General features: G+C 41.6%; 2 protein-coding genes across 9 annotated transcripts in view; one reads left to right on the forward strand and one right to left on the reverse strand.

Annotated features, from left to right (window-relative positions):
- cnot1 (CCR4-NOT transcription complex, subunit 1) overlaps positions 1-6,310 on the reverse strand; it is a 33,302-nt gene extending 26,992 nt beyond the window's left edge. For all 8 annotated transcript variants that reach the window (XM_028586181.1, XM_028586174.1, XM_028586179.1 and 5 more), the window contains exons 1-2: positions 6,113-6,310; positions 5,867-5,974 (exon numbers count right to left, since the gene is read on the reverse strand). In XM_028586181.1, the coding sequence (XP_028441982.1) occupies positions 5,867-5,974; positions 6,113-6,214 (210 nt within the window). In that variant the 5' untranslated portion in view covers positions 6,215-6,310. The remainder of the gene's footprint in view (positions 1-5,866; positions 5,975-6,112) is intronic.
- A 3,793-nt stretch (positions 6,311-10,103) lies between these two features.
- Positions 10,104-27,053, forward strand: si:ch211-216l23.2 (nuclear receptor coactivator 5). Its single transcript, XM_028586182.1, has 9 exons — positions 10,104-10,291; positions 10,482-10,568; positions 11,084-11,157; positions 13,828-13,951; positions 20,636-20,835; positions 22,595-22,873; positions 22,978-23,136; positions 23,889-24,134; positions 26,309-27,053. The coding sequence occupies exons 1-9, from the start codon at positions 10,230-10,232 to the stop codon at positions 26,344-26,346; spliced, it is 1,269 nt and encodes a 422-aa protein (XP_028441983.1). The 5' UTR covers positions 10,104-10,229; the 3' UTR covers positions 26,347-27,053.
- Positions 27,054-27,794: the final 741 nt, after the last annotated feature.

A 27,794-nucleotide genomic window follows, 5' to 3' on the forward strand; every position in this document is an offset into this window, starting at 1 on the left:
ACTGATATGTGGGTGCTTGAATCCCGTGTTTTGCAAACTCGTGTGATGCACGAGAGCCATAACTTGTTATTCTTTAAGTTACTGAGTCTGACTGAGAAATATAGATTTTTTTTGTCTTCACCAGTTGTGTTCTACATGATATTTGTGGTAAACTGCAACTTTCCTGGGAAATGCATCCATTTTCAACCATTTTGTATTATGAAGAAGCACTTTATTTTTGTTCCAACTTATTTTATAGCTAGCTACTAATGAGTAGCAATTGAGAACCAGACAATGTTTTTGATAAAAGGCACTTCCCTGAGAATTGAACTTAAAATGTGAAAAAGACACTTTAATGTCTCCGTTTGTCATTCTGTATAGCAAAGCAGATGAGTAGATCATGATCAGAAACCTGATTAGAAATCAATATGGATAAAATCGAATCTTTTTGAATCGAAAATCGATTTTTAATCGAATCGTGGCCTCAAGAATCGGAATTCAATCGTGAGATGGTAAAAGATTCCCACCCCTATTTAAGACGCAACAAGGGAACTCGATATTTAACGTTAGCTGCTGTAACTTAGCCCCCAGTATTGAGTGCGGGCAGACCCAATGTAGCTCCTGTTAGCAGTCCCCTGGCAGCAAATGCACATTGAGAAATGTAAAGAAAAGTATTATTGTCAATGTACTGTATTATTGCCGCTGCCTCATACAGGCTCTCCCTACCTCCCTCCTGTCTTATTTTTTATTATTAACACTGAAATAGCAATCGTATCTTAATAAATCTTCCATGGAATGCGGAGTAACGTAACTGTATTGCCGTTCCAGAACACACTTGAATGCAGCTTTATTTCATGGAGAATGAAAAGCTTGTTTGTCTGGCAAACATTTAGCTGGACACAAACTCCTGGGCAGTTCATTGCTTGCGTTTTATTTACATTTTGCCCTCAATGTGTTAAAACATTCTTGTGGTACCGATGGAGGCAGTGATGTTTTCAGTTTACTGTACGGGACTCGCTCATCGCTTCAAAACCAGCACGACACCTGTCACATAGGCCTACTTGGCGCTGCGTTTTTTCCAGCTCCCTGCCGCAGCATCCCCCGCCACCGTACTACCCCCATTAAAAATGAATAGAAAGACTTGCGTTTTCCACGGACCGTCTGACAGCCGACAAGAAAGTCAGCTAAACGAACTCTGGTAGACTCGCACTCTCCTTGTTTTTCAACATGAAAATCAACAATTTTTTAAAGTAGTCAAATTTGCAGTACTCGCACTGTCTCAAAAAATGGTTGGTAAATGCCACCACTGGAGCCCTGGAAGACCAGACCTACTCATTATACACACACGTCTTGAGTGAATCAGTCACAGATGCTAAACTGTTCTTATTGCACAAGAGATTGTAAATGTTGGAGACAAACGTTTGTTTGATAAATATTTTCGTCCAGGTCTGCAATTACGTCGATATGAAACCATTTTTCCATGAAACTTCAATATTACAGGGTACCACCTAGGATAAAACAATGCCAACTTCACAGCCATATAATGGAGATTGAGTATTGCTTTTAAGTTGAGAAAAGAATTATTTACCAAGTAAGGTTATCAGAATTTAATAACCATTTTATTATAATAATCATATTTAATACACAACAGCTTTGTGATGTGTTTGTACTCATAAAATTTATATTTGTCGCATTAAGGGCTCTTATGCTATGAAACTGAAAAAACTAAAATAGACTTTTGCTATAAAACTGAAAATACAATTTGAGTGGCGTGACAAGTAGTTCCACCTTGGCTAGATAATACGTCATGTAATATAAGATGCCATAGTAAAAGCCAATTGCTTCAGTGATTGTTTCATCCCCTTCCTAATGGTCCTGTCTGGGTTAGTTCGCTTACAGCTACAAGCTGGTATTTATCACTGGAGTTCCATGATGGCTAGATCTCTGTCTATAGACATGGGGAATGTGGTAAAAAAAGTTATTTTATTTGCTCACAGCAAAGTCCTGCATGCCATGGACATGAAAATAGCAACAATGTATGCTAATGATGGCCACAAGCTTTGATAGACTCACATTTGCCAAGGAGTCATAACTCACTTTCTTAGCACTACTGCCCCTCATTTGTTTTTTGAAAAACTCTTGAGATTTAAACCACACACGTGAATGACCTAGTTGACCCCAAAAACAGCTATTGTTGCCAAAAGGCGAAGAGCGCAAGCCAACATAACAGAGCACGACAGGTGAGATAGAAATATACATTAACAAACATTAAATATACATTCCTACAGCAACTTCTGAGTCCACACAGTGTGACATGACTCACACTAAAAGCTATTATATGAGGTAAACCGTCATTGGTCATTTTTTTGTATTGGTGGAGAGCTTATTGGTAGGAGAAAAACAATCACAGCTTAATTTCTCCATTGGCTCGACAATATTTCTATTCATTACTTAGGTGTAAAAAAATAATAAATAAATAAATAAATAAATAAAAAGACAACTGGCCTCTCTTTGCGTACCTTAAAGTAACAACTTGTGCCAGTGTAATTTGATGTCGAAATGCGTGAAGGTTGGCAGGTCTGCTAATTTAGGGGGCTACCTCGTTTGGTCAGGACTTTTGACTTTTTAGTTTGATCAGAACCAAAATTACAGGTGCGAAACCTCCCTCGGACCATGGTCGAGACAAAACAGTGTGAAAGCATTTTTTGGATGGTTCAGACTTATTACAGGAAGTTCTGGCAGGCTAAAATTGTGTTATAAGAGAAGTGTAGCTCCTTTAAGGAATAGCTCCGTGCTTAGGGTGTACATGAAAGAGCAATTGTGAATGCACTCAGTGCAGACAGCAGTTGGCAATCAGAGCAGAGAAAATATATTGTAGTTTACTTGTTAAGTGGAAGTAAATGTACAGTGTAGGTAGGGCGTGGTAGCGAACGTCGATACCTTTATGGTATCGAAAAAAAACTGTGGATACTCCAATCCTATGAGTATCGAAAAAGTTCTTTCGGTGCCAAATTTCGGTTCCAAAAGCGTCTGAGCGCAAGCTTATCTATCCTCTCTGCATATTGACACAGAGCGGAGCACGCCCACACACACACACACACACAGTAAACGGTCTGCAGTTTTGTTGAAGTCACAGAGAGTCACGGTTGGTTTCAAGTGTGGTTACAGTTTTTTAAAACTTCACGCAGACAGCGTTTGCTGCGATATGATATTAATGACGAGCCGAAAGCGGTCGCGGTGCTGTTGACGTTACACTACCTCTTACAAGCAGCCACAACGGTGGTTTCTCTGCCCTGATGACTGACTGACAGGCTGAGCTTGCAAGGCACTTTTATTAATGTTACTGTGAGTGAGCAGTTTTACCAGAATTTTTTAATTTTGATAACCGTTTTGATTCACAATTAAGGTGGAAAATAAAAACTTTGTGTTTAATGTATTTTTGTTGATGTTGAAATGGATTTTAAAAACCGAGTGTCTATTTGCACCCCCGGTACGAATAGCCTTGGCCACAGAGCTGAGCTATTTACACCCTGTGACTTAACAACAAAGAAACGTTGCTCGCGTGCACCGAAATCATGGCGGATGTTCATCATCCATGACCGCAGAAACTGGCATAGGGAAGTTTTGTCTCTAAAGTTTATAACAATTGAATTTCTAGCGGAAAATGGATACTACAGTTGCGCTGTCTTCAGTGAAAGCATACAACCGTTGGTTTGTTAGTACCTATTTTTTTATATACAGTATGGTTACCTTGCAACCGAGGCTTGAAGAAACCAAGTGGTAAACAGTTGTTCAGCTTCCTCAAAGAAATGCTAGCTACGTGGTTAGTACGCTTACCTTTGGTATGGGAGTTTGGAGTTCGATTCCCCTGTGTGGTGATCTTATTTTTTTAAATTTGGATTGGATAATTTGTATTTTTTTTTTTTTTTTCCCAGGGTGGTAGGGGAAGACTCATGAATATGCCTGCTCTGGTTGGTTTGGTTAGGTTTAGGCAAGAGGAGTGGGATTGGTTATGGTAAGAATGTCAGGGCGATAATATTCCAAAAAGGTGTAATACATGAGTAGTATGGATAACTGTGTGTAAATATATGCCAAGGTACTGTAAATGCACAGGGGTGCAAATAGCATACATTGATATTTGTACCAGACGGGGTATTAATAGAACACATTGCTGTGTGCACCGGCGGGGTACTAATAGCATTCATTTCTAATTGCACCAGGGTATGAATAGCATACACTGCTAATTGTGCCAGGGGTGCAAATAGCATACACTGCTAATTGTACCCGGGGTGCAAATAGCCTCACCCTTTTAAAAAAATATGGTATCGAAAGAAGTATCGTTAGGAATCGGTATCGAAACTGAGGTATTGAAATTGGCACCGGATCGAAAGATTCTGAACGATACCCAGCCCTAAGTGTAGGTTCCAGTTTGTCTCTGAATAAATGGTGTAGTTTGTCAAAACCCAACTAAAGTTCCTGTGTCTTACTTTTCAACAATGCAACAAAACGCGCCGCAGTGGCACAGGCAGAGCAGCAGTCAGTTGAAAAAACTCCCGACCAGAGAGAGGCTACAAGAGGACGGGGAAAACAGTCTACAAACCAATCAATTACAAGTATTGGGAGACGCGGTTCACGTATGCAATGGCGACGGGACCTAGCTTGTCAAGTATAATTCTTTAGTGCATCTGCCTAACTGCAATGTGAAACCAAAACTAACCAGATCAAAAGGCATACAATGCAACGAAAACATGAACCTTGATCCAGACTCAGGTGTGAAAAGGCCTTTCATTCTAAAAGAGGTAACACTAAATGCTTGACCATTGTATTAAATGGGTAACTACTGTTTTTTCAACCCTATTTTCCTATGTTTTTGTGTGTAAGTGACAATAATCTTTGAAATTGGTCCAGTACTAAGCGTGAACACTGTAACCGGCAGCCTCAGACCGGGCTGCAATGTAACCCTATGGGGCAAATGTGCATTATCAATTTGGTTCACTAAAAGTGCTTTTTTGCCACTGAAAGGCTTAAATTATTATTCTAAGTGTGTGACAACATTATGGAAAGGATCCATACAGAGATGGACCTTTTTAAAACCTATTTAAGACCTGTTTAACCAGAAACAGCTCTGAGGTCTCTAGCGTTAAACCCACCAGACTCCATTTTAAAAAACAATATGGTAAACTATGAGTTTCTTTCAACCAAAGGCAGAGTTGTGATGGTTGGAAAAGTGGAAAAAACAACCCTAAACAACTTTTCAGGTTTTTTTTTTTGTTTCTGTCCTCTTTGAACAAAGTGCATTTTACAATACTAAAATTACGTTTTATTTACATGGAGCCTGGAGCAAACACAATTTTTACGTTTAAAAAAAATTATCTTACTCTTTAACAATGTTGTCAGACACTTACAAAAATAATCTGAGCCTGTCAATGGTAAAACAAGCACTTTTGTGAATAGAAGCTGCACAATTGCCCCCATTAACTTACATTGTAGCTTGTTTCACCGCTGCCGACTGCAGCGATCTCGTTTAATACTGGACAAAGATTGTCGTTCCTATCAGTCAATTAGACACAAAAACATAGGAAAATAAGGTTGGGGAAAAAAAAAAACCTTTAATGTGTTTTCTGCTGCGTGGCTACATGCATATCCTGAGAAATGGGAAACCTGTAAAATGCTCAATGAATTTAACTCCTAAGAAGAGAAGGCCAAATGAAGTACAACTGTTCAGAATTTGAGAGTCAATTTAAGGAAAACCAACAAATGCAGTGTCTGAAATGCCATTTGACTTGTTGTGTAAACAAAAAGTATGCAGCAACAGTACTAAAAAAAAAAAAAAAAAAAAACAGTATAAATTAAACCAAAAATGAACATGTCTCTAATCAGAAATTACCTGGTGAAAGTCCTTGCCACTGCTTTTACCATCGCCACTGAAATCCACATGAGAGAAGAGACAGCGTAGTAGATGCCTGTCTGCCTCAGGACCGTGACGATTTACAATCTGGGAGAGCACAGGCAAAACATCCAGAACATGTGGACACATGGAGATGTTCAGATAGATACACTTAAGAGTATAACATCATAAGATCTCTGTTGACAGATGTACTAAAATGTACTTGATGTGTGTGGTACCACTTACATGCTGTATTTCTTGCTGGCTGGCTCGGTAGTTTTTCTTTGTTAAATTGTCCACCAGATAGCTGATTTGAGACAAAGCCAGCGAGAGCGAATCAAGATTCATTGCTGGTTGGGGCGGAAGCAGGCGGCCGAGCACGGCGCAAAATCACCATTATTCCCCTTTAGTCACTTCAGTGATAGGTTACTTCTGCCCCCCCAAAAAAGATGTGAAAAATATTTGCTTCCAAAGTCAGTAGCTCCCGGTGTTAGGTAGAGTCCTTCAGTTTAAAATAGAGTTCAGCATCTGTAATGAAAGGACAAAACAAATTAAATGTGTTTTTTACCCAAACACACGTAAAACGTTTTGCAATATTATAGAAATAAAACAAAAAGAGGAATTCATTTTATGAACAGCATTAAACTTAAGAGTTCTGTAGGCTTATTTTCATGCAGTGCCATTTTTACAATCAATTGTCAACACAAAATATTGTGACAGGCTTTGAGGCCTACGTGAATAACAGACACATAGCTAGGTGTAGTGAAATATATTTTTAGCTTCTGCTGTCTGGGCATTTATCTGCCAATAGATTCCCAAACTACAATCAAAATGAGTTGACTTACCACTACGTGGATTAGTACGCTACCTCCACAGATATATTGTAGTTATTTAAACTTGCCGTGCCAATAGCTTGCACTAGGCCTCGACTGAACCCTAATATCTGGCTTACAGAGTCAAAGCTAACGTTAAGTTGCTCACCAAACTGACCAACCTTTCAGTTTACAGTAACGTGACTGCCGCAGCTTTAACAACTAATTCAGTGGTACGTAGCATTAAAATCAGCTAACGAGGAATTTGTAATGACTAATTGACAGAGAGTTAAAAATCAACCTATTGAAACAAAGAGAAAGCTAACGTAGGTTAGCAAAATGACTAGCAAGGAATCTAGATGCTATGGTTACTTAGGGTTTAGCAGTCATACCTTTATCATATATCCTAAATGAAATCAGGCTAAGTTACTAAATTGATTTAAAACAAACGTCACCTTTCGGTGACAATACTGCTGTGGCAAATGGGAAAACCTAGCTACTCAAGCTAACATTACCATGACGCTGATAAACACTTGCTAAGGGAGTTTTAACGTTGGCCAACATTCATCGGATAATTATGATACCGTTAACACTAACCGTTACCATACTATATATTTTTATCTCTACTAATCAGAATAACGTACCAGTGGTCAATAACTAACATTAACCTCTGTGAAATGTTACCAACTCCCTGTAGGCTACGAGCTAATGCTATCATATTAGCATTTACGTAAAGCTAACATTAGCAACATGGGGCCCGCAACAAGCTGGTGTGTATAATTAGGCAAAACTAATTAACACTGCGTTTTTACTGTTTTTAACAGCCATTTTGACTAGCTAACCGATCACTAAGTTTTCGAGACAATTACCGTTAGCTACACATGCCTTGGCTGTGAGCGTGAAGGCCGCAGGTACTGCGGATGGGGTTTACGCGATCGTGCCAGCTACCGTTAGCATTAACCTTGTTAACGTTAGCTTATTTCTGAGGGGGTCTGGCTAATCTATGGAATTGCTGACATTACATGCTAGTTTCACATGCTAAATATCTTGTAAACGTTAGCCCAAGCCAACGCCAATATCGTTGGAAGCAACAATGTGACTAATATAGTTATAGAGAACTAGATACGTTATCTACACTCAACAAACGTTCTAAATTAAGGAATTGTTACTTTTTTTTGATGTGACCAATATGACAGCTGCTTTTCAGCAAATAGCCCTCCCCGCACTGGTGGCTAGCGGCCATCCTCCTTATCAACATCGTTGCTTATGTGTTGTATGTAGCTCTGTCGACGGCTGTCCACCAAATATATTAAAAATCTTACCGTGCTCCCAAGAAAGTAATTCAGATGTTCATCCCTTCTTGTTTCGCACACAACAACTTGACGAGATGGAAGAGTCGCTGTGTGCTCCAGTTCAGTTTGATTTTCAAAATAAAATGGCGACTGTCACCACGGCGGCTGCGCGCTCACGTTTGGAGACTAGTGCGTGCTCGCCCAGTATTCACATTTCATCCATGGTAGACACCTCTGGTCCGTGTTGGCTGCCGTCTAATTATGGCCTAACGTTAGTTCAATCTAGATGATGAAAATGAAGCACAGTTTTGATTTTTTTTGTTATTAATGCAAAATGAACGGGCCTGTTTTGTTTCATATTGAGGGAAACCGGATCCACAAAAAAAATCGAAACCACAAGACATAGGCCATACTAAACTGTCAAATCAGGCAATGTCCAACATGGTAGCCGATCACCGTATATGGTCGTGTCTTAGAATGGAGCTTTTCTAAAGAATGAGAAAGCATTTAACAGGCAGGAGGGTCTAATGGCAGACGCTATTGAGTTGCAGCATAACTTTGTGCGTCCAGCGTTTTTGGAGATTGAACCCCATGATGTGCAATATTAACTTATTCTGAACCCTTAATTGTTGAACAATCACAATGATTTTATTTATAAAGGATGCTCATGCATTTACATTAACCAGTCCTGATTTTTAAATGAAGTATAAATATAGTTATTGCATACCAACACAGTTTTGAAAAAAAAAATGTAGCCTACATGTTGGCCGCATACATTTAATTGCACAATACGTCGACAAAACAGAGACCCTGGTGTTTGGTTTACTCTAAACAAAGCATAAAAGACAAGTATGTATACATAATAAGAACACCCTGGTGTTTGCTTTTTCCATAGTTGCTCTAAGATTCACCCATAGCAATAGTGGGAGCGGGGCTACTGTCTACAATGCCCAGTTGGCCCAAATTGCTGTAGCTGACAGAAATGATCTGTTCCCTTTTTTTTACACAATGTTGCACACTCCCATTACGCCCAGGCAAACCTCCCCTTTACATCTTCCCTCATTAATTATGGGGGCTTTAGTACTTTCATTGTTCCATGGCCCCAGTTTTCACTTTGGACATGGGACTGTGTTCTGTACTGCCCTTTTGGCACATGCCGGGCACTGTCCTCTGGAGCAAAGGCATCCACTGCTGTTTTGACAACATCCCAAAGGACAACCTGGTTGCTGTTCGTATAACCTCATAGGTGGCTCTTGGACACTAGATGATGAAATAGCAGTTAAGGTTGTTGATGGGGCCATTGTTGTAGCTGAAGTATTTTTTGAACATTGAGTGTAAAGATCCAGCAAACCTGCCCTGCTTGCCTCACACAGGAATTTGCATGTACTGTGCTAAACTTGTGTTGGTTTTTTTCCTAGTACAGTACATCCACAAGAGGATGGTTCCATACCACAGGTATTGCGGGGGGGAAAAAGTCCCCAGTTGGAATCGAACCAGGAATGTTGCAGTTACTGTATATGGTATGTGCCCTAATAGGCTTCCAGGTGCCCAAGTAGCCTATGTCTAATCATTCTCATATCATAAACCATGACCAACACATACCCAAACTAAATAGGGGACAGGAGCTCAGCTACAACCACATATTGACAGCAGAGTTTAAAAAAAAAGTCATGTCTGATGTAAATTTGCAATGACCTATCAACAGATACAGGATAGATAATGTCAGCACTCCATCACTGGTCCAATCATCAACATAGTGGTGCTGAAGAGCTCCTTGTTATACCACAAACAATATTTTGTTTCCCTCCAACTGCTTTTGGGTGGCAATAGAAATCTCATGGGCACGTAGGCCTATCTCAAAACCTCAGCTGATAGGCTATAGCCTAGCCTAGGTACTCTGAGAGAGATATATATATATATATATATATATATATATATATATATATATATATATATATATATATATATATATATATAAAAGGGTTCAAAGGTATCATCAGTTTTACAGTCTATGGTTGTATTCCCGTTTTATTTTACAGCCAGTAGGTGGCGTGAAGGTAATACAACTGCTGTAAACTGGCTAGTCAACTGCCTGAAGAAGAGCTGCTCCTCCTCCTCGTCCTCCCCCAACCCTCCTACCCATTACAGGGAGGGATGTAGCGCGGATCACAGTGGTGGAGTAAACCTCGGGAAACATTTTCTCCTATCCCTGAGATTAAAAGCTTAGGTTTATTTGGTTGAAGTTGCAGTGCAGATAGAATGTCGTCTTGGGCGAAATCGTCTGCATCAGCCCGGCGGCTACCAGCTAACCCAAACGGAAGGTAAGCGGAATTGTTCACTGTAGCAAGTTTAGCATTAGCAGCTGACATGCTAGGTAACGTTAGCAGTGCTAACGTTATTAGAAAGAAACGGCGTGGGTTCTACAAACTGACACCTACCCCTCTTCCACCAGTTATCGTGAGTTGTATTTGGTAGTGAGGCACTCATACAATCCCTTCTTGTGTTGTGCAGTGCTCAACAACTGCGTCTGTTTCGGAGAGCAGCGCCTTACCCCAACAGAGAGGACAGGACCGAAGAGCTCAAGGATGCCCTGGAAAGGTACCAGCCTTAAAATTCAAAGCCTCTGTCTCTTAACATCAAACCGCAGTGTTTGTTTGGTAATTGATGGATTTTACGTGGATCATAATCCGGGCCTTTTTTTCCCCATCAATATCTATGTTTTCAACAATGGAAAAATGGATAAGAAAGTGGCTTATTTAGATAAGGCTGTCAGGACAAACCGTTGACAGCACAACAACAATGCAACACAGCTGGAGTGGAAAGAGGAATACAAACATACCAGTGCAGTCACATAGCCTTGTTTTTGGTTGTGTTTTGGACCAAATAACCAACCAGACTGCAACATCGAAACCTGCAATTTAGAGGGTTGGAAAGAAACTGCCACTTCTTTGGATCTGACGTCATGATTTCAGTCTCTTTTTCCAGTCTTCATAACCTTTTTTTAATTATATCAAGTCATCACATATAATGGCCTATTGAACAGTAGGCATAGAAATTCCTCCCTCATTAAAATGTAACGTTGTATGATGCTCCTGTTTCATTGCCTTTTCCAGTTATGAAGACCTAGACCAAATTCAAAACTACAGTGGAAGTGTGAAGTACGAGGGGTACAAGCATCAGCCAAATGGTGAGACTTTTTCTTCATATTAATCACTAAAAGCGCAGTAACAAATTTGCACCGGTCACATTTTTTTTTTGTATGATCTTTTTAAGGAGGCCATCAGGAACCATGAACACAAAGGCACCATTTATTTTCTTTTTAATTCCTTGCTACTTAAGTTGTCTGGACACATGTATGTTTCCCATTGATAAAATGAAATGCCATGTTAAACATAAATATATACTGATTTGATTACAGCAAAGACAACGTCAGCAGTATTGACGACAAAATAGGCTACAGAATATTTTGTTCTGTATTGACCGGTGCAATATTAGAAGAACTTTTTTATTTTTACATTTATATCTGCATTTATATCAAAACCTAGAGCCTTTCAAACATCAACATGTCATTTATTAATATGTATTCGTGTCAAAATGACATATAAACATCTTTTCTTATTATATTTTGCAAACGCTTCCAACACGCTTGCGTGTCGCGTGAAAAATAGGCATCGGTTCTATTTCTAGCATTCACGCGTTTCCGGCGCGGCTCGAGCCTGCGTGCGTGTCACGCAGTCAGTGTGTAAGCTCTAACCTGTTAACACGGGTATGGCGAGTGGATAGTGCCACGGATAACTTACCGAAGGAGACTGTCGTGTGACTCTAACGTGTGGATTGACTACACCGTCTCCAGTGTACATCGTCGTTGATCTACTACTCATCGTCGCCATCTACTGGATCATTGGCACTAATTGCCTTACTGTTTATAAGCTTTATAGATCTATTTACATGTAACTTTATGTACGTATGTGGATATGTATGCATGTATACTCTTTATTATTTACAACTTATATATGTAGCCTACATAGTAGTGAAACGTTCATGTTTAACGTTACCTTGTTTATCTTTGTTTTTAGCCATAACGTTATGTCTGTTTCTGTGTTGAAAGCTACACCTAGCCAGACTCAAATTCCCTTGTGTTTACTTGGCCAATTAAGCAGTTTCTGATAAAAATCCGAAATATACTGTAGTTCTTTATTTAGTATCTTTGCAGAGACTCCCAATTAAAAAAAGGCACCACGGTCTCGCTGTGTGGGCTGGCTCTCTGTTCTTTATCTAGCTAGTTGCCCTAGCTAAGACCAGCCAAATCACTGACTTATTTATTATGTAATGGGTAAATGTCAATCAAGCACCTTCATATTTGTTTTAATGTTGAATACCCTTAATGGTTAATTTGTTTGTATTTTTTGAGTGAATTGACGTTCATTTTGGGTAACAAGTGGACGCAACTATCACTAAGGCTGCAAGCTCCCCAGCTATATCGGCTGTTATTTTTATGATTTTTATCATATTTCTTGTGACTATACCTTCGTCACGGTCCTAAGGCGTAAGACAGTTGATGCTTGTTGTTGATTTTGGTTAAATATGCCAAATTGCTATTTTATTTATGATTGTTGTTCAAACGGTATCTGTCTCTTGTTGCCATGGAGACATTTCGAGTGTTCATTCAGCAGTTTAATAATTTTTTATAAGCATGATGATATTATTAGCCACACATTATGAGTAACACATAAGAACCAGAAAGTAAGCAAAAGAACACTAACAAAATGTGAATCTAAACAATGATAATATACTTTACTCTAGTTCAATATTAGGGGAAAAGTCACCCTGACGACGTACATAGTTCAGACGTCTTTAGATAGTGAAGGCGTGTGTTTCACACGTTTGTAAGGCGGCGTACTTAGTTTAGACGTCTTTAGTAGGTGTAAATTTGATGGGAATTCTAAACCTACGCCGTCGCCGCCGGAAAACGTTTCTAACATGCACTCGCCGCCTAGTCACCGCTGGTCTCTCGTCTGCAATCCCTATTAAATCAGTTCAAAATTCCACACGGTTTGGCGACGACGGGGAGGGTAACCTGCTCCTTATCCTTCTCCTGGTTATCATTTGAATGACACAATCCACTCGCCATAACACGGGAGCCGAAATATAAACGGACACGCCACGCAACTGACACGCTCACGCCACACAGCCAGCGTGTAACCGGCCTAGGCGTCACATGAATTTGTCAGCTGTGTGGGCGGAGTTAGCAACTCCTTCAGCTGCACGGCTTCCGGGAAGGCTGCTCTCGTGTATCCTCGCCTATAGCTCCTCGGTGATCGCTCCTCAATGCTCGCTCCTCGGGGCAGAAATAAGGGCTTTGAGACGGCCTTCACTGAGAAGGGACAGAACAACTTCCGGTTCAACCGAGGAGTCGAGGAGCTATCAAATAAGGGTTATGAGATGCAGCCCAAGTCAATGGAGAGCGGAGAGTTGTTTTCCCCTCCGGTGGGCGTGGCTTTTCCAGTATGTCACGATGTGCTCCTACTCTATCGTGCCACTGCGTAGCGTAACTGAAATAAAACATGCATTTATTCAATAACTGGTACCCCATTAGTTTACACTTTTAATTAACACGTCTTGTCTTATGGTGCGCCCCAATATGCAGTTTACAGGAAATACATGAAGTTAAATGCCATTTTATTGGCCTTGCTTACTGTTATCAAATTAACCAAACATTTGCTCTCATTTCTCTACCTGCAAATTCTCTTCTCCCTTTACTCTCTCCACTCTGTCTCCCCTTACCTCCCCTTCACTGTCCCCCAACTACCTCACCATGTCTCCCCCACCCCCACCTCCCAAACACGCACACACACAGCCAAGCCAGACGGCTGCACCCCAGCAGACCGACGTAAAGCCCTGTATCAGAAGTTCTACCGACAGGTGCAGGACGAGAAGAAGCCGGCCGACTGTGTGGTCCTCTCCGTCACCAACCGGTGCCTGTGAGTACTTGTAACAAAAATAACAAGTGGACATTTGCTTTTACATTAAAAAAAATTTTTTGGGGGGGGGGCAGCCAAGAACATTCGGCTCCTGTATTTATGCTCACCTGCCAGTGACAGACGCCAGACGGGTTTCTATGCCTCAATCAGCAAATAACAGGGATTGTATTGTTTCACTAGTCATGTTTCACTTAACAATAATGCTTAACAACGTCTTGGTTTACTCTGCTGTCACCTTCCCTACTTTCTACCCCCCTTACTTCCGGCATCCTTGCTCGGACTACACTTCGAACGCTTCGATCTCTACTACACACTTGTAAAGTTTTGTGTTCTTTTCACGCTTGTGACGCTATCGTGGTGAGAAAATATTTCCACAGACAGATGGAAAAATGAACACCTGGCAAAGTACTTAAATCCTCTTCTGTGGTAGTTACCGCTATGACACACACACACACACACACACACACACACAGGTTCACAGGGTGAAAACAATACTGCTGTCGTGGCTGGTAGTGAACAGTAACTGGGTCGCTAGATATGCATACAGTATATAAAGGAACGTTTTCAGCCAGTGTAGCTGTTGTACAGTTGTGAGAGAGAGTAGTACACTTACTATAAGCAACTGCTGGGTCAGATTTGGATTTGTTAGCTTCAACTGTTGAAGATAACCAGTTAACCCCTGTGTATTTGACAACCGCACTCCCAGTGGCTCTGAAGACTGAAGAGAGCGATCTGGTGATTAGCCGCAGGGCTGCGTGGCGTTGGCAGTGTCATTAAAATGACCCATTTGTGTGACGTCCTTGTGTGTTATTTAACCCTCCCCAATGTAGACTTTATTATATTTCACAATAATTGTTTTTCGTCAGATAATTTATAGATCTTGACATTTCCGACCGCGCTTGTAGGCAGCTTCATTTCACGGAGAAAAAAGAAAAGAGAGACGGGGGGGCTGTGCCTTGTGCTGGAGCTTGTTGCAGAAAACCGTCAGCAACCGTCAACTCTCCTTTTTTTTTTTTTTTTTTTTTTTTTTACGCTCCATAGTGTTTTAAAACGTTCTTGTGGTAGCGATAGAGACGGTAATATCTGCTGTTTACTCTATCCATTCTATTGAATCTCTCAACGTTTTACCGCAGACCGCTGTGGTTTTTATTTCTGTGTCCCCCCTGCGGCTCCTTAACAACTTTTTTATAGTTGTGCGTCGAATCGACGGCGCAGGACGCCGGACCCTACGCCGTAGCCTGACGTGCACCTCTCGAAAAATGTAACTACACGTCGCAGCGACGCACGTCGTTCGTCTGTGGCTTAGTAGCGTTGCATTTCCCCCTAGTCATTTTCTGGTTCTCCTTCTCCATAAACATGAAATCAAGGAGAGGGCCAACTTTTCCTGCTACAGATTCCCCACCGTGGTCAGAAAACACAGGAGAGACACTTTGTTTCTGACACTATCGGCGCTTTTCCATTACATGGTACCTACTCGCCTCGCCTCTACTCGCCTTTTTTGGTTTTCCATTACGAAAAAAAGTACCTGGTACCTGCTAACAGGTACTTTTTTTAGTACCTGCTCAGTTGAGGTTCCAAGCGAGCTGAGGCGAGCCGAGAAGGTGACGTGAAACCCTGCAGGCTGCTGATTGGTCGGAAAGAATCGTCACTGATTGCTGCATTGCTAGCGACAGACGGCTTTTTTAAATAGTTTAGCCAGCGGTGTTTTTTTTGCTGCCGGAGGCTCCACGCAGAGCTTTCTCCGTAGCATACAAGTGGCCTGATGTTTATACTTGTGCGCTGGTGTGTGTGTGTGTGGGGGGAGCTGGTGAGCGAACCTAAGTGAAGTGTCTCCCCTGTTCTTTCTGACCACGGTGGGAAATCTGGAGCAAGAAAAGTTAACTATCTTGTTGATTTCATGTTTACGGAGAAGGAGAACCAGGAAATGAGTCGGGGGGAAATGCAATGCTACCAAGCCACGCCCACGGCAGTCGCTATGACGACCAGCCACACTGAGGCGATACTAAAATCTGCAATGGAAAAGGGACGCACAGTGCGTCGAGGCGAGTAGGTACCATGTAATGGAAAAACGCCATATGACTCTAGAGTCGCTACTCGCTCCGATCGCCGGCACTCTCTCACTTCTCCCTCTACCACACACTCCCCACACACACATGCGGCTCGACGCACACACCAGCGCGCAAGTATAAACATCGGGACACATCAAGCCGATTATCGGCCGTGGGACAGTCTGGCGAGGTCAGTGACTCAAATCTGTTTGGTGTGTCCCGTGCCGTCGTCAGTCTGGGGTAGAGATGTTCCGATACCGATACCAGCGTTTTAGGCAGTATCAGTATACTGCCTAAAACGCTGGTATCGGTATCGGGAAGTACTGGAGTTTATGCACCGATCCGATACCACATAATAAAGCCTTAAAGAAAATCTACGTTAAAGTTTATTTTAGTTTTAGTTTATTTATGTTCTTTTTCCGTTATAACTGACTGTCAAACTGGAGAATAAAAGAAAGTTCTGGGGCATTCATTGTTTGTGTTTGTTCATGTTTCACAAAGAGTTTACCTGAGCCAGACAGACCACAAAGATAGAAATAATATCACATCCATACAGGGATAGTAGTATACAGCTGTTAAAACATATGACACTCTGGTATCGGATCGGTACTCTGTATCGGCCGTTACGCAAGTTCAGGTATCGGAATCGGTATCGGGAAGCAAAAAAGTGGTATCGGTCCATCATTAGTCTGGGGGGCTGTCGGCGTTCATTTTGGCCGACCTGACATGTTCGGTCGGCGGCAGGGCCGTCGGGACTCACCCGGAAATGGCGAGCGGAATGAGGTGACTACAGTCTCTCAAAATCTGACGAAAATCTTTTAAACTGACCTTTGTTGAGCTGAAATGAAGACCGATTCAGCAACTGCATCACGGCCTATTTCTTAAATGTTTTCAGAAACACGTAACTATTTTAGTACAATATGAGATTGTATTCTGAACGGCCGCCATGACAGTCTGGCTTTGGATTTCCGGAGAAAACATTCCCATGTGTTGCGTTCTTCTAATCAGCTGCCGGTTTTCATTTCTTGGGCAACGATACAGATTAGCGCCGCCTGCTGTTATAGAGATGTATTATGTCTCGTCTCCTCTTGTCTCTTTGGTCTGTTCTGTGGCAGTTTTTTGGACCTCGGGGACGCGACTGATCATATCGACGGGGTAAAACGGCCTTTAGCCTGGACGGCTGTGGCTCAGTGGTAGAGCGGTTGCCTCCCAATTGGAAGGTTGGTGGTTCGATCCTTGGATCCTGCAGTCCCATGTCGAAGTGTCCTTGGGCAAGACACTGAACCCCGAGTTGCCCCCGATGCTGCGCATCGGAGTGTGAATGAGTATCTGATGAGCAGCAGGTGGCACCTTGTACGGCAGCCTCGGCCACAGTGTATGAATGTGTGTGAATGGTGAATGGTTCCTGTACAATGTTAAAGCGCTCTGAGTAGTCGTTGAGACTAGAAAAGCGCTATATAAGAACAGTCCATTTACAAGCCAGACCCACATCAAGATTTTGGGTCTGGGAACTCACCATTGACGGAGCTCGATCCGAGGGGCGGGAGAAACTGTTGTCTTTCAAATTCCCTCTGCATGCAATAGTATAGCGCTACAACCAGGCAGAGCAACGAAGAAGGTAGCGAAGCTAGTTGATAGATTAAACTTTTGCCGTATCTGGTCGGCAGAACTCCAAACACATCTTCCTTTTTTTAAGAATTTCAGTGCCGTTCTTTGTTCTTTTCTCAAAGAAAAGCTGAACTCTAAGTCTTCCAGAAGACCGCTGTTCCCAGCAGCAGCAGCCATAATCCCGCCCACCGACTCTATACACGATGTGATTGGCCTGACCAGAGTTTGGTTTTTCCAGCTCGCAAGCCAACGTGTGAGTGCCTAGCCGCAAATAAAATTTGCTGCCGCTGGGGTGCGTCTAGATTTCTAGCTAGCGGCCCCCACCACCGCAGCCTAAACGCACTATCCCCATTTTGTGTGTGTGTGTGTGCGTCCCTCTATTAATTACACCAGTACGAATAACGGCTTTTCGTAATGGTTGACAAAGCTCAGTATTTGTTGTGCTGGATGATTGCCTGTCCAATTAAGTTTGGTTTATGATCACTGACAGACAAGTCCCCCTTTCTCTCCTTCTGACAGCAATATATCTGACTCATGCCATTGTCCTTAAATGTCTTAAAACCAGTTTGAGACTACTACATGAGTTTTTTATTGTTTTTTTATTGTTTTTTACAGTCTTTTATACTCCTGGTCTCTTCAAAAGCCTATTTTGCAGTAGAAGAACTGTGACTTCTGCAAACACCTGATCCAAATTTCACCCACTTCATTTAACAATCAATTGTATTACTTCACCAGATTTGTCAAAATCAAGACAAATTTCTATGTGCCATTCATGCTCACCCAACGAAAGTAGGAACATCAAGAGCTATGTTTTAGTGTTCACCACAGTAATTTTACAGTCTCATACATAGAAATGTACAGTATCACGCAGGTCAAACATTAATCACAATCTTTCGCCAAATCCACACCCATTACTAAATATAGACATATAATAAAACAAAACATTCAGCATTGTCTTTTAAGCTCATAAATGAACACCATTAAATTGATCTGCCTTTACCCCATTTGGTGACAAAAAATTATTAAACACACGCTAATTTGTAATGTTACTGTTGCATCCTATTTACAAAGCAATAGTAGAAGCACATAAAAGATGTACACTCACTACACAATGCAAAAATGAATTCATGCACAAGATACTCATACACAAATGGCGACTATGAAGCTTCACCAAATATGGCATCCGTGTCATAGCACTAACACTGCTGTGATACTAATTTATGATCCCTAGTGTGCCAATTAAAGTGAATTATTAATATTAATTAAATTAAACGGGACATTGCTGGTTATCAGCAGGCTACCTATTACCTAAACAACAAAATGGACTGGATTCATCAGTGCCATAAGATGCTTAACAACTGTTCATTATACTTTTTAAGTTAAAAAGAAATACATGGTATGTCAATGAGCTGTATTTAAGTATGCGTAAATGTTACATTTCTTGTTCTTTTTAAAAAAATGCATAGAGCTTTGTCACAAGCTTTTGGTTTTGATTTAAAATACAAATGTAAAAGAAGTACAGACGTTGGTATTTTAGTTCAATTGTTCAACTTGTATTCTGGTAATGGCACTAATGTTGCATAGTGCACTCATTCAAAAGGCTGTTTGCCGCTCTGGGACCAATTAGCTAATGACTAATAGCCAGTGTTATATGCCATAAGAACGTGGTATCTGCAATATAAAAGGTGTATTGCAGGTGTTAGAGGAATACTCCTTTTTAAAAACCTTGTTTTGAACAGTAAACACTGACCAACTGTAGGTTTACCCGCAATTTCCACCAACTGCGGAACGGCTGCGTGTCGGCTCTGTGCTCCGCCATCCGTCAACCCACCAGGTCCGGATTTGTTGTGGAACGGCTGCGGCCATGACTGACAGCTGAAGTCACGAGGACCCACGAGATCTCGCAAATTCACGTATGATTGCACGATATAACGGGATGTAGTTTCTATAAACCACAAAACCAAGTAGAGGGGAGACAACTCTGTGCTGACCTGCAAATTAACCAGATGTTTTATTTTGTTTCTGTGCTGGACTTCCTGTCCCGCACTATCTGCCCTGTGCTGAATTGCTGCGGAGTTCTCCGGCATCCGGCAAAAATAGAAGATCTGCGTATCTGCTCCGGAGGGCAACGGATCACCGGAGCTGTGCTGGAGTCGGAACGCAGCCGGTCCGCAGTCAGTGGAAATACACACGCTGACTTTAATGGAAACCTATTGACTCCGGCGCCGTTCCGCAGACGTTCCGCAACCGGTGGAAATTCCGCGTTAAACGGTGGCTCTCGCGGCTATAGTTGGCTTGGATGCTTTGCATTAACAATGCATTCCAACGGCCAGTTAAGATGTTCATGCAAACAATAATTTCTTTTTTGTTAACCCAATTTTTCTCTGCTTTGCCTACTTCTATGTCTGTCGATGCCTTGCTAAATTTACCAGAGTTGGTATCTCTGCCTCTTCTAACAGATCTTCCCCTTGTATGGTTGTTGAATGTTAATCTACAACAGTAAGAAGCCCGTGCTCCATGAGTTGTGGCGACCAATATGAAAACATTCCCATTGATGCTTTAGAAAGATGTAATAGTAAAATGCCACCAAACCCAGCCACATCCAGACATGTATCCACAAATATATCAAACAGCACCATTCAATAGTGGTCACTTTTTCTTGCAAATTCCAAACACATTCACGCAAATCGTCCATATGAATACCATCTGTTTGACCTGATGTATTACCTAAACATACTACTACAACACTAAATACATCTGAAAGAGCCCAAAACCGTGTGCTAGTGCCACACAAAGCTCTAGACAATGCTACGCAAAGTCCTGTCTAATCCAAGATCCTCACAAATCGATTTCACCACACAAAAGGAATGATGAGCTCCGATTACATTTTTTGTTGTTGAAGCACACTATAAATCAAGAAATAACCCTCTGTTCCTCTCAGAGATATAACTTAGGTTTCTCTATATGCCATCTGAGTCACTTAATATAAAAATGTCAAGTTAACAAAGTGTTTCTCTTCCTCTCAAAGGGATTACCCCAAATCGCTAAGCCAGTGCTTGCAGGAGCGTGGCCTGTCAGTGGAAATGCTCTACCTTCAGGCGGAATCGGGCCTGACCCGGGCTCTGCAGGATGTCCGAGCAGAAGGCTCCCCGTTATGTATTCTGGTGGAGCAGACAAACGTAGCTCTGTCCTCCTGCACTGTTATCATATTCTCAGAATCCCTCAAAAGTAAGTCCCTGCCCCCATTCCTTCAAGCTTAGCCAAACCACCTGAGTTACACCCCTCCATCCCTTTTCAGCTAATGGTCTATTGCAGTTTACGTGTTGTGTAGATTCTACCAACATCTTTGAAAAAACAAAATCTGAAATAGATTTAGCACAAAAACCCAATAAAAACAATGACTATTCCCATTTAAAACATCAACATTTACAGGTCTGCACTACACGATACAATTCTGCACTCCACTGAAAAAAAATCTTCTCAAAATCCATCAAATCTACACAATATTCACTGTGTTGGCACATCATCCACTGGCTGCCACTAGTATATACTTTGACATCCCATAACCGTACATACTTAAACTAAATGAAGCCCAGAAGTAGCAGAGTAGGTGTGTAAAAGATAGTTGGTTTGGCTTTCTTGCCAAGAGTTAGAAATTCCACTAATTAACATGTTTATATTGTGTTTGTTTAATCTGTACAAAAACCTCATAACGGCCAGAACAAAGTGTAAAAACCCAACATTGGGTGGTACAAGGGGCTATTTTTTTTTTTTTTTTTTATCTTGTCCTCACTGCTGGGCAACCAGTAGAGACTTTAGGAAGTTATTGTGCAAATTATTGTATCTTTGGACAAATCCAGGCTAGCTGTTTCCAGTCTTTATGCTAAGTTAAGCTAAGCGGCTGCTTACTGTAGCTTCGTACTGACTGTACAGACATGAGAGCAGTATCGAAAGGGAACAGGCAAACTTCCCAACGTGTCAAAATATTCCTTTTTTAAAGGAAAACAATGTTTTTTACCACAACTTGGGTTTTATTTTCGTAGCTCGGGCAATCAGCTGTATTGGTTATGATAACATTGTACTCGAACAAGTAACTGCTGAGGTCTGTGAACGCAGCTGCATCGCTAAAAATCTGAAACCGAAATGGTCAGACAATGTGATACAAAGCTCCCAGGTTAGTTCCAGAGTCAACTTATTTGGAAAGGAAAATGAAGGCGAACTAAAGAAATTGTGACCAGCAACTATTACGGTCACAAGGACCGTGGAACCAATGTAACCGATGGCCAGAGCTATGAAAATAAAACCTAAGGTATTGGAATTATTTAACTACAGTTATTTCATGTGGAAAATAAACGTCACTGAGCGTGCGTAAAGTTAAGCAACCTGTGTGATTCACATGTCCCCTCAAAAACTGATATTTCTGAAATCTGCTTAATACAAGTTGCAAATATGCATTATACAAAACAAGAACATCAAAACTGCAACGAGAGTTAATTGTTCCACGATGATGCTACTGTGTAGCTTACGAAAAAAGAGAAACCAAAATACATTTTTGTCCACACAACCAAAACAAAATCAATGAAATAAAATGAATTTAATGCATGTCCTTTTTTAAAGCAAATAGAATAAAGGAATCATTTCAATTCATCCAAATAAAAAATGTGTCCGGGAACATAATGCAGCAAATGATAAAGTTACTGAGAAATGCACATCCATAAATTGCATGCTCTTCATTGCCCCTCCTCTTACAAGAAAGTAAAACTTGCGTTCAAAAGTACTCCCTAAATGTTATCAGTTGAATTCGCTGACCCTAACGTCACATTAAAACCAGCTAGATTTGAGTATGGTCCGAGTGTCCTGTAAGAACCCCATTGATTTTTACTGTCTTTTTCTACGGTGTTTGGCTTGTCTTATTTCACCTCTTTCTTCCCCTTCAGTCCCCTGACACCTCACCATTAACATTCCAATTCCTCCCTGCCCCCCCCAGTCCATCGCAACATGCCGAAAGACCAGGCCATGGATTTTGTTGCAGCCGAGTACAGTCACAGGCGCGTCAAAGAGCGCCCGCCGAAGGACCCGGCAGACAGCGCAGCCCAGGCGTCGCAGCTGCTGGATGACTATCTGGACCGAGAGAAGATTGACCGCCACACTGTTCCCTCCGAAACCCGTCAGCTCCTCTTGCTGTTTGCTGAAGGGGTGCATCTCTACCCCGAGGAGATGGAAACCATCTCCGAGTATGTCCGTTCCCGGCAGGAGCACCTACAAGGTGGGATGCTAATTTAAGCTGCAGTAAATCTGTTCTTTCCTTCCTTTTTGGGTCATGCTTTTCCAGTCTTTTTGTCGTTCTTGAATTTTTATTTCTGTCTGCAGCCTCCCACACGGAGGGGAAGAGGGGTTACATGTTACCTCCCGGACTGGGCAAGCCGCCTCCTCTGCTCCCCACTCCACCCGGACCCCCTCAGTCTGCCGGAGCAGGGGGGCCCATGATGAGCCACCCCTCACCACCTGCTCCTCTCCTGCCTTCACCAGGTTAAGACTACAGAGTTGACAACTTGTTTGATTATTTGAAAGGGTCTTTTTAATTTCTATAAAAGTTCAAGGGTGGAACTATAAACGAGACATTCATATTTTTTAGAAATATAAACTTTTTTTTCTTTCCTGTGTTTGCATACAGTATGTTGTATTTTCATGCACCTGTGTCAGAGGCCTCTAAATGAATTGCACTTGTATTGTCTACAAGATGTCCTTCTCATGTTAGACTACCGATCGTTCTGTCACTCACAGAGTAAGGCTGCACGATATGAGGAACATGTGCTATATGTGATAACGTCAAATATCACAATAGCGATATTTCTTGCGATTAATAAACAGTCATTAAAGGGTACTCAGTTCTGCTCCTTTCAGCATTCTGCTAAAACGAATTGCTTGTTGAATTAAAAAAAAGGAAAGAAAATCAAATCCAACATACTTTTATTAAACAAATTGAACATTGAGTTGAACATAAAAGGCACCACTAAAAAAAGAATGACTATTATATTTTAGAGTGCAGTTTTCTGCTGATATTTTCTTTTAACTAACCCAAAAAAAAAGAAAAGTCTTTTTTTTTTTCGCAATGTGTTTATTGCGCCAGTGGATATTGCGATGACGATAAAAAACCTAATATTGTGCAGCCCTCATACATACACATAATTTCTCATACTTTTGTCCGTGATAGCTACAACACAGATGTGGTACATCATGTCCTGTAAAGACATTTTTTTTTTTTTTTTTTTTCTTTCTAGGCTCTCATCCCAAAACCAAACCTCCTCCGCTGCTGTCCCTGCATCAACCTCCTGGTCCTTCATTAGGGGCCTCAGCTTCCCGAGGCCCCCTGTCCTCACACAGCTCCTACTGTGGCCCCCCTATGCCTCGTGGGCCCCTACAGCACCACCCTCCTCCATACCACCAGGGCCCCAGGGGCCCTCACACAGGCAGAGGAGCCCCACCTTCTCTAAAGAGTTGCCGCCCTCCACTTCTTGCTTCTCCAGGTGGGTAGCTTCTACTTTTTCTTAGATTTTTTTTGTTTGTTTTTTAGACATTTATTGAGATGTACCCTATATATACTTAAAATTATAAACGTAACACTTGTTTTTGCCCCCATTTTTCATGAGCTGAACTCAAAGATCTAAGACTTTTTCGATGTACACTAAAGGCCTATTTCTCTCAAATATTGTTCACAAATCTGTCTAAATCTGTTAGTGAGCACTTCTCCTTTGCCGAGATAATCCATCCACCTCACAGGTGTGGCATATCAAGATGCTGATTAGACAACATGATTATTGCACAGGTGGGCCTTAGGCTGGCCACAATAAAAGGCCACTCTAAAATGTGCAGTTTTACTGTATTGGGAAAACCAGTCAGTATCTGGTGTGACCACCATTTGCCTCACGCAGTGCGACACATCTCCTTCGCATAGAGTTGATCAGGTTGTTGATTGTGGCCTGTGGAATGTTGGTCCACTCCTCTTCAATGGCTGCGCGAAGTTGCTAGATATTGGCAGGACCTGGAACACGCTGTCGTATACGCCGATCCAGAGCATCCCAAACACGCTCAGTGGGTGACCTGTCTGGTGAGTATGCTGGCCATGCAAGAACTGGGATGTTTTGGGGGATCTGGGATCGAATGTGAGCATTTGCCCACTCAAGTCGGTTACGACGACGAACTGCAGTCAGGTCGAGACGCTGATGAGGACAACGAGCATGCAGATGAGCTTCCCTGAGACGGTTTCTTACAGTTTGTGCAGAAATTCTTTGGTTATGCAAAACGATTGTTGAAGCAGCTGTCCGGGTGGCCGGTCTCAGACGATCTTGGAGGTGAAGATGCTAGGTGTGGAGGTCCTGGGCTGGTGTGGTTACACATGGTCTGCTGTTGTGAGGCCGGTTGGATGTACTGCCAAATTCTCTGAAACGCCTTTTGGAGATGGCTTACGCTAGAGAAATGAACATTCAATTCACGGGCAGCAGCTCTGGTGGACATCCCTGCAGTCAGCATAGCAATTGCACGCTCCCTCAAAACTTGCGACACGTGTGGCATTGTGCTGTGTGATAAAACTGCACATTTTTAGAGTGGCCTTTTATTGTATCCAGCCTAAGGCACACCTGTGCAATAATCATGCTGTCTAATCCGCATCTTGATATGCCACACCTGTGAGGTGGATGGATTATCTCTGCAAAGGAGAAGTGCTATTTAGACAGATTTGTGAACAATATTTGCGAGAAATAGGCCTTTTGTGTACATAGAAAAAGTCTTAGATCTTTGAGTTCAGCTCATGAAAAATGGGGGCAAAAACAAAAGTGTTGCATTTTTATAATTTTGTTCAGTGTGATTTATCATTATGTCTTCTCACAGACTTTTTTTTTTTGAACACTTGTAAATTGATGTGACCGCGTACAGTTGTCAAAATTATATACTGATAATCCAATAAAAACTAAAATAAAAAAAGAAGAGAAATAATAGCAAGGTCCTACCACACTCTGGTCCATTTCATTTGTACAGAGAGTCTGGCCTCTCTCCATTGACAAGTGTTAACTTCCTTGAAGGCGGGTACTCTGTTGAAGTGTAAAACTATTGGATCTGCCCAGAGCCACTCTGGATCTGCCATAACCAATCGGTAACGTTTGGTCGTCGGCTTAGCATCGCTAGCATGCTAGCGTTCGCCTTAGCCAACTCCTTCACCGCTAACAGAGCGAGCTGGAAAATCTAACTGTTCCCAAACCCCGTGGGGAGGAGGGCCACAACATCATGGCCACCAACACAACTCAGCAAAGACTGTTCTTGCTCGGGCTTTAACTTCTGGATATTCGGCAGCGTTGCCACAACGGGCCGAATGTCTTCGCTCGCATCTTTCTCTGCCGCCATTAGTACAGAACTCACCGTAGGTTACCGAACATCAACGTCTTCATTCTAAGCCTCTCGCTCTGTTCGCTGATTGGACCGCCAAATATTTGGCCGGAGAAAACCCACCAATATACCGCAAAGCCAGACGTAGTACTGCAGGAAAAAGAAAATTGAGCGGAAGTACGTAGGAGGGTGGAGCCAGGCTAGTGAAATAAAGCAAACAAAGACAATAAACATCAATTTAACCTTGTTGTGGTAACATAGCTTTTTTTTTTTTTTTTTTTTTTTTTTTTTTTTTTTTTTTCTCCTCTCGCCCTCTGATTAGGTGCCCCTCTTCCACGACCAGGAGGCCCGCGACACTAAGAAATGACACACACACACACACACACACACACACACACACACACACACACACTGTAACACATGCAGGCTCCGTGGGCCAGCAGTGTTTCGAACATTTCACCTAACTGGAAAACAGAAGACTCGTGGCACCTGCGTAGGATACCTGTTCTGACCTTTTTTTATTTATTTTTTTAATGAAATAGTAAACCACACTCAGTTAGAGGAAAAAGATTGTAGTTAATGTTAGATATTATCTTATTGTGGATGGATTGATGAAAGATGGCATGGGGTATTCTAAAAATAATTCTAATTCTAATCATTTTAAGTATTTTTCCCCAACATCCCTCTGTCATTGTTCATTTCTTTTCTTTAGTATGTACTGTGCTTCTCATTCGAAGAGAAAAGAGAAAAAAAGCTAATAACAACGTATGTATGTATTTTGAGTTTGCTTTTTTTGTGGTGGAGGCTATAGTGACCAGTTGCACAGGATATACCGTGAACATCTGACTTGCTGAATGCACTAAAGATCCTGGTCACCAATGGGCAGCTGGGTATTGGTGGTCTCACATGGCTATAGGACTTTTAATGTTTCTGTATATAATGAATATAGCAAGTAGCCTACCTGCTGTATATTGTGTTTCAAGATGGTGCTTAAGATTTCACATGGATTTCTTTAAAGAATTTCAATATAAAAAAAATATTAAAAGTTTGTTTTCTTACATGCTGTATTCTTGGCTCCAATTTTATTCCGTTCATATCAAATTTTATTTTTGACGTACAACTTTTGGCAGCAAATTCATCTTCTAAAATGTATTATTTCACTCAGTTTCACTGTTCCACATTTATCTTGTGTGTATGTCCTCATAAATACACTCGTGATGCATTCCCTTAGAATGCCTTTCATGCTTTGTTCAAATGAGAGTAGTGACACTTGGACCTAAAGAACAACTACAATATATTTATGATGTACATTGGAAGTAAAAGCCCAACAAATTTTGCACACTTTGTTTTGTCATCCAGAATAAAAATTGTGGAATTGTGTTCCATTAAAAACACAAGCGGCAGCTTGTAATAACCTAAAGGAATATGTTACATTTAGCTGGACCTATTTACATTTGCCATATACTGTATGTCCGAGGTCACACGCCTCTGGAGCTACTATGGGTTGAGTGTAAAGTTAAGTGTAGGGACACATTGGTTGATGTATGGCAGTAGGAATTGACTCCAGATCTCCCACACCAAAGGCATGTGTCACATCCACTGTGCCATCACCACCCATGGAGCTTACTATATTAGTAGTTGTCACTAATTTTTGCAAATTCCAAGTGAACAAATACCAGATTTTCTTCTCAGAAGTGTGTCTAATCATGTTAATACTGATTAGGAAAGCTCCACTACAACATGTCGGGCTAAGCATGTGTGTTGTTATTAAACCCACTGTCTTTCAGTGAAATTTCTCTGACGTAGTT

The sequence above is a fragment of the Perca flavescens genome, chromosome 8 (assembly GCF_004354835.1).
Source record: "Perca flavescens isolate YP-PL-M2 chromosome 8, PFLA_1.0, whole genome shotgun sequence".
NCBI lineage: Eukaryota > Metazoa > Chordata > Actinopteri > Perciformes > Percidae > Perca > Perca flavescens.